This window comes from Octopus bimaculoides, chromosome 2 (assembly GCF_046866305.1).
Source record: "Octopus bimaculoides isolate indiv1 chromosome 2, ASM4686630v1, whole genome shotgun sequence".
Classification (NCBI taxonomy): domain Eukaryota; kingdom Metazoa; phylum Mollusca; class Cephalopoda; order Octopoda; family Octopodidae; genus Octopus; species Octopus bimaculoides.
The window spans coordinates 109,861,556-109,869,812 of record NC_142929.1 but is presented as its reverse complement, the minus strand read 5'-3'; the positions used below and the strand labels follow the sequence as shown (position 1 = coordinate 109,869,812).

At 34.0% G+C, this 8,257-nt stretch overlaps 1 protein-coding gene across 7 annotated transcripts in view; it reads right to left on the bottom strand.

Annotated features, from left to right (window-relative positions):
- Nucleotides 1–8,257, bottom strand: part of LOC106870404 (ceramide transfer protein) — a 128,330-nt gene that overhangs the window by 32,210 nt on the left and 87,863 nt on the right. For all 7 annotated transcript variants that reach the window (XM_089347485.1, XM_052978596.2, XM_052978599.2 and 4 more), the window contains 4 exons: nucleotides 6,242–6,396; nucleotides 4,913–5,005; nucleotides 2,084–2,170; nucleotides 1,439–1,513 (listed from right to left, as the gene is read on the bottom strand). In XM_089347485.1, coding sequence (XP_089203611.1) covers nucleotides 1,439–1,513; nucleotides 2,084–2,170; nucleotides 4,913–5,005; nucleotides 6,242–6,396 — 410 coding nt within the window. The remainder of the gene's footprint in view (nucleotides 1–1,438; nucleotides 1,514–2,083; nucleotides 2,171–4,912; nucleotides 5,006–6,241; nucleotides 6,397–8,257) is intronic.

The window sequence follows — 8,257 nt, the reverse complement described above, 5'->3', positions numbered from 1 at the left end:
AGGAGTAGGTAGTAACTCTATAAGATGTACCCGGTGCAAGCTATGGACACATAAGAGGTGCAGCAACATCAAAGGCAGGTTAACTAGCAAGTTAGTTTTTGTTTGTGGCAGATGTTCAGGTGCAATAAAGACTGCAAACAAACAGGAAACAACTTCTATCTCATTCCAGGGTGAAAAACTAGAGGTAGTCGATAGCTTCCGCTATCTGGGCGACCAAGTTAGTAGTGGGGGTGGGTGCGCTGAAAGTGTAGCTGCTAGAATAAGAATAGCCTGGGCAAAGTTTAGAGAGCTCTTACCCCTGCTGGCGACAAAGGGACTCTCACTCAGAGTAAAAGGCAGACTGTATGACGCATGCGTACAAACAACCATGCTACATGGCAGTGAAACATGGGCTGTAACTGCTGAGGACATACGTAAGCTCACAAGGAATGAAGCCAGTATGCTCCGTTGGATGTGTAATGACAATGTGAATACCCGTCAGAGTGTAAGTATCTTGAGAGAAAAGCTGAACATTAGAAGCATCAGTTGTGGCGTGCAAGAGAGACGATTGCGCTGGTATGGACATGTGGTGAGAATGGAGGAGGATAGCTGCGTGAAAAAGTGCCACACCCTAACAGTTGAGGGAACCCGTGGAAGAGGTAGGCCCAGGAAGACCTGGGCTGAGGTGGTGAGGCAAGACCTTCGTACATTGGGCCTCACCGAGGCGATGACTACGGACCGAGACCTTTGGAAATGTGCTGTGCGTGAGAAGACCCGGCAAGCCAAGTAAGATCGTTGCCAGTGCCCCTGGACTGGTTCTTGTGCGGGTGGCACATGAGATGCACCATTTTGAGCGTGGCCGTTGCCAGTACCGCCTGACTGGCTCCTGTAGGATTTTCGAGCGAGATCGTTGCCAGTGCCCCTGGACTGGCTTGTGCGGGTGGCACATAAAAGACACCATTTCGAGCGTGGCCGTTTTCGTGCGGGTGACACGTAAAAGCACCCACTACACTCTCTGAGTGGTTGGCGTTAGGAAGGGCATCCAGCTGTAGAAACTCTGCCAAATCAGACTGGAGCCTGGTGTTGCCATCCGGTTTCACCAGTCCTCAGTCAAATCGTCCAACCCATGCTAGCATGGAAAGCGGACGTAAAACGATGATGATGATGATATATATATATATATATATATATGTATGTATGTATATAAACACATAATCTCAGGTAGAGATTTAAAAAGCAAGCAAATATGAATAAACAAGCAAAACAAAATAGTTTTACAAGCAATTAACCTTTCTGCTTATAATGATTACTTTTTTTATGAATATCTTATAAAGTTTCATTACATTTAAGTTACATCTGATCAAATATATTAAAAGGTAAACAATAATATTCTTAATAATTAAGAAATGTAGAGTAATTTACTACATCAGAGCTTCAATGGATAATTAACTGAACTTACCTCATTATACAAGCTGTGATTAGGTGATAGAGAGATAGCAGGAGGGGGCATTGGTTTACCAACAGGGTTAAGTTTCTGAAAGAAGAGAAAAACAAAAGTGACATGTAAAATTTTACGTTATAAAAAAATATAAATAATCCAGAAGTATTTTAACTATTTCATTGTTATATTTTAAAGGAACAAATCTTTTAAAGTATTAAATAATGTTACTGTATGAAAGTAAAATTAAAATATTTCCAAAGTCCTGATAGGCTTAAAAGAGCTGTTTTGGTTTTGGTTTCACAGTAGCAAACACATGGAAAATTCCACTGACTGATGACTGTAATGTCCAGAAAGCTGATACATATATCTGACATGAACTGATGTACACAGCATGCAACAAGAAACATGTAATCAGCTTCAACTCAAGACTTATGATATTCTATCTGACTTCCATGGGTGAAATAAACATCGAATATGCCTTGGCCCATGCAGAAGCTACAAGAGCAATTCAGAGGTATTACAAGCTCTTCTTCTGAATCCATTACTGTGTTGGACACTTTTCTGTATCATCACTTGGCTTGAAGATCTTTGATCTGGACTGACCTGGTACTAAACAATATAAAACAACCAACAGACAATCAAGTGTCATTGAAATCAACTTACTCTTTCTTCTTCTTTTTCCAATTTGTCAAGAGCAGCATCAACAGCATCAAAAAACTCATCTTCATTAATTGCACAATGTGGCCCTTCCTAAAGTTTATAAAGAATAAAACATGTAGAAGATCAGAAAGTAAAGAGATGATATGCAGGGCTTAAGAATTGGGGCAAAGATTTGTACAGTGACTGAGATCAGCGGTTCATAAGATTGGCTACAGTGAGTGGGGTAACAACAGATGTAGAGTGCATCGAGAGCAGACATAAAAAGGCACTGAGAATGATAGGAGAGGTGTTAAAGATAAGTTGCAGCTGACCTAAGATGTTGTCAGAGGAGAATATGTAAATATGTAAATGGAAAAACAAAATAAAAATTCAAGGTACAGAAGCCATGCATAATTAAGAATGGAAGACAAGTATAATCATATTAATGTAAAGAGAAAAGGTAAGTATAAAGAAAAGAAAAAAATAGAAATCTAGTTAGTATAAAGAAAAGAAATAGAAAATTTAAATTTGCAGATGTGCAAGGGAAATAATTTGAAAATATAAAAACGAAATTTGAAAATTATTCAAGGAAAGGAAATAATAGGTTCAAAAAGAGTGGCAAAAAAAACTTGATTGATCAGAAATAAATCAGAGATTAACCATTGAAAGGAAACGAGAAAAATACTTCAAAGTTAATATATAGAGGTCTGTGCATCCAGGAACTTCACAATTAGTGCTTTTCATTTTAATGCATACAAATCACAAAATAAAACGTAAAGCTTCTCACTTAAGCACAAATTATAATGCAAGTTTGAGTCGAAGGATCTATATTCTTACAGTGAAGCTTGTTGAATATGCCATCTTATTTTAAGCATGATCAAATAGATTTTTTTCAAGGCCCAAATGTACTTGGACAAAGTTATTGGAAATTATTTTTTACATGCTTGAAAGAATGGCTATGCTGATAGAAAAGAAAAAGGCATTTTTGTGAGAACATTTCCAATGGAGTTTATAATAGGACTGAATTATACAAAATTTTCAGAATTTATATTTTAGATTTTCCATTTAAAAAACTTTATCTTGGGAGGAGGTCTTTATGGAGATATGTTCTTAACCTCACACAACATGAATGACCATAACCCAGAAAGGTCTCTTAAATTATTTAGGGAAATGGATTTAACAATTTAAAGTATAGTTAATGTTTTACATGTAACTTCAATAAAAATACATTTTGCTTTGACCAAAAACCCAAAGAAAAATGATTTTATAAGAATTTCAATCATTTAGCTAATATTCAATGAACTTTCATTTCTAATATTGGTAAATGTATTTCTATATTATCCTTTGATGAAGTAACGTTCATGAGAGGTCCTTATAATAATGAAAACCTGTCATAGGGTAAAATCAAGACATGCTTCTTTCAGCATACCCATTCTCATATGCATTAAAGAGAAATATTTAAAAAAATCTGTTTATTCAAGTACATTTTGCTTTTTTTAAAGAATTTAGTCTCATTGTTTAAAATTAAATGTTGTAATTTGGAACAAGCTTCACGAACTTGTAAACTGTACTTAAGTGAGTGAGAAGTTTTCCTTTTTATTTCAAGATTTGCATGCATTAAATGAAAGGTGTTAATTATGAAGTTCCTGTAGACACACCAGCAAGAGTTGACTTTTATACTGCTTCCCGATAGTTAACCTCTTTCATTTCTCCAAATAATCTTTCACCACCATCTTTTTTATCCTATCCACATTTCCTTTTCAAGAATAATTTTCATTTTTATATCTTTGATGTCTGCATTTTGTATCTTTAATTTCACATATTTACATTGCTTTTATTTTTCATTCTAACATTTTTGAGTTATTCCCCTTACACTGTTTGACTTATTTTTACCTGCCTTTTAATTTTTCCTTTTCCTTTTATTCATTTCATTATATTTGTTTTCTTCCTTACATTCATTTGTTTACACTTATCTAGATACTCAAACAGCTCTTCTTTAAGTCTCAGCTTCTCATTCTTTTATTTGTTTCAGTCATTTGATTGTGGCCATGCTGGAGCACTGCATGTAGTCGAACAAATCGACCACAGGACATTCTTTTTAAGCCTAGTACTTATTTTACCGGTCTCTTTTGCCAAACTGCTAAGTTAAGGGGACGTAAATACACCAACAACGGTTGTCAAATGATGGTGGGGGGACAAACATAGACACAAACATACATACATACACACACATATATATATATATATATATGTATATATATATATATATATATATATATATATATATATGATGGGCTTCTTTCAGTTTCCATCTACCAAATCCACTCACAAGGATTTGGTCAGCCCAAGGGTATAATCACTATAGAAGGTGCCACACAGTGGCACTGAACCCGGAACAATGTGGTTGGTAAGCAAGTTACTTACCACACAGCCACTCTATGAATACCGTCATCATCACAATTATATGCCTGCTTTTCCATGGCAGCATGGGTTGGATGAGTTATACACATTCCAAATCAGTTCTTGTTCAGAGTTATGGCCATCCTGCACGAGTGGTGGGTGGAAGCACACATTAATCAACCATTCCATTTCATGCATGCTTTCTCCAGCTAGATGCTCTTCTTTTTACCTACCACTTTACAGAGTAGAATAGGTGCATTTTATCATTTTATCCTTATAAATTTTGTCTTATCCCTGACAACATTGAAGAACTCTCCCTACTTTATACCGTCTCCCTTCACCATACACTTTTTTGAAGCCTTTGTATAGTTCCCTTAACAGAGCAACAAAAACTTTAAAATAGTTACTAAGAGTAGCTTTTAAAGACAAACTTCATGTGCTTAACAGACTTACTTCATAATCTGGTCCACCAAATACTATTGGCTTTTGTCGATCCAGTAAAACAGATTTGTAGGATTCTTCAACTTTCTTTCGTTTCTCCACTTCCTGCATAAAAGTTACAAAAAAATACTATTCAGTTTGTTTCATTAACAGAAATAAATCTAATGTAACATTTCCCACACACACACAAAATAGTATGTAATTTATATATACTTTCAGTTAATCTGAGCAAAATAGTTTTGGCTATTAGTTGTCAAAGCTGAAAATGCAGCAATCATTGGCCGTGTGCAAGTAGGATATTTCATCATTAGAATTTAATGTTGGACCTTTTTTTTCGACCATGTTAGCATCTGTTGAAAGTGTATGCAGTACATGTCATTCTGTGCCATGAGATTTAGCCTTGCTAATTCATAGATTTCTACTTTTCCTTGGACTCCTACTTTAGTATGTTCAACTGTCAATACATGGCACTTTTTAACCCAGCTCTTATCCATTTACATCACATACCTATACTAGAGCAGCTTTTTCTTGCATGCATTATGCTTTTCATGTCTCGCCACTCTCTGAGACTTCAGAGTTTGCCTTTGTGCAAGTTACACAATATATCCAATAATTATGCTCAACAAATTTTTCTCCAGTCTTCACAAACCGTCAACACTTAATTCCCATATATAATACAGCATCATACTTCTTGACACTAGTCTCATGCAATGCAACTTTTACAAAGAAAAAGAAAATGACACTTTGTTGCCAACAGAGATAACACCTTCCTCTTCTAGCATACTTCTTTCTGTAACTATTAAGTAATCACTACAACTACATCTACCTTAAATATATCACTTAGATAGCAAAAAAAAAGACTACTCCTTCAAGTGAGCCATCAGAGTAGTTAACCAATTCATAGATGATTCTACTACTAACAACATTTGAGGTCCTGGTTCTTTGCTAATCTAAGAGATGTCATTGTATTTCTTCTATATCTAATTCTTGCACTAAGAACATAACTTTGTGCTTCTATCAAATCCTTTTCTACACATCAAAACTAATTCTGTGATGATGGAATTTGTACTTTTTGTTGCAAAGTAGTACTTTGGCTTTTGTTATATAGGTCTTTTGTCTCAAAAGCCATTTTCCTGATTCATGACATTTTTCTGGAGTTGTTGCAAAATGATTGCTAATATTATTACTTTTCAAATTATCACTCAAGAGTAAACTATTGAATAAGCTTTTTAATAAACTGGATAAAATCTTGAGAGCGAGCAGAGCAAGCCATACATAAAATATTGTTTATGAAATTACTTCTTTAAAGCAAATTACACTTGAGATAAACAAGTGACATACCCTTTCCATGCGTTTACGCCAAGCATCTTCTCTCTGGGACATTATTTCTATACAATGAGAAAGAGTTGCAATAATTCCAGCTGTAGTTGCCTTAAATGTGTAGGCTTCACCTTTGAAATCAGGAGCATGGCCACCATGTTGCTGCAGAATGGAAGCTGCAAAAGGACAAAGAAATAAAAGGACAAATAGATTATTTACATTTTATAACCGGTTTGTATGTTTGAAGGATTAGCCTTTGTTGGCTAGAGAGCAAAACATCAGCATGTTAAGCATTAAAGACTGTAAAGAAGCTGAGCACCATTAGCATATAGAATTCTTAAGAATAAGGAAGTTTGGCATTAACAATCAAGCAGTTTAGGTTAATAAGATGCACCATCACAATGAAATATACCAACCAAGCTAGATAAATATGGATTAGAATCAATAAAGCTTTGTAAAAATTACAACAAAATGTCACATTAAGGAACTTATTACATCATTCCTATGCAGAAGTGATTCTTCTCCTTGAAAACAATAAAAAGGTAATGATAATGAACCCTACATTTTCAGAAATATCTACTACAAAAAAAAAAAAAATTTTTTTTAGTTAAAAATTTACGGGAAGTAATTACAGTAAAATTGATTAAATTAATAAATTAAAATTTTTGCCATATAGCCACTAAATATTCAATAAATATATTTTTTATAGGCCACAGTAAATTAAGTAAACATAATGAATGAACAATTTTTGAGAGATATTTACAAATATTTGAACTTACAATCACTATTTCCAAGACACATTACATTTGTAAACTAAAGACTTAAACACTAGTTGATGAATATGCTAAGTTTTGTAGTCATAGCTGCCATGAAAGGCAAAATATTAAATCATGTTAACAGACAGAATGTTATTGTTTCATATTAATAGGTTTAGAAGCATCTGAGCATCAGAATGGACTGCAAGATAGATTTTGTTAACCAAACTATAATGTAATACTAATGCTGGGTTAAACTTTTACCAATATATATATATAATTGATTTCATTAACAGCAAACATTGATCCTGAGATATGTTTATTGATTCTGCAAAATTTTCCTACAAAATCAGTTTGTTGATACACAAAGGTCTTAACATATATAACACACTAGCCACGCACACGCGCACGCACGCACACACACACACACACAATTTTTTAAAATGTGCTTTAACTGCAGAACTAGATCAAGCTAGCAGCTGTGACTACTGTAACAAAAGACAGTGTGTTATTAGTATACACAAAACTTAACATTTGAATAAAGTATCAGTTGCTAAAGTGTGATAATGTATAGAAGAAAAAGTTCTATGACTGTTGTTTAATTAAGAATTTCTTGCAAAAATAGTTTTAGATACAAAAACCATATGACAATATATTTAAGTCCCTAGTTTCACAGAAAGAAAAGACAAACCCCCCCCCCCGTTTCTTGGAAGATTCTTCACATTATCAACTTTATCAAATCAATGCAAAGTTTTGTTTCTCTTAGAGTAAAGAAATACTTCAGTTCTGAGAAAACAAAACAAACATCTTGTAGAATTCTCCATATTAACCATATTAACTTCATTCAACTCATTTAGGAGATAGTGGTATCATTCCTTCTTTGAAAACACATCAAGTAAAACAAATAATTAAGATTATTCCCATTCTTCCAGCTATATTTTGTCTAACCCTTCCACATTATTTCTACTTGTTAATTGAAACTGCACAATTATTTACACTTATGCTTTCTTACTTTTAACACTATGATGAGAGAAACTTTTTGTCTTTATGAACTCAAAACGTTTGATAAAAAAAAGCTAATGTGAAGGCTACAGAACAAATCTTTACAAGTTCTGAACAGTGATATTGCTCATTTTCTTTATTTTCATATCATACTTAAGTGGACTAATACTGGTTTCAGATTAATTTAATACTGGTTTACAAGGTAAATGGGAGATCATATTTTTCTCTTCTAGATGGTATGAATTGGCTATAAGTGGGAATCAAAATTGGGTTGTAGTCA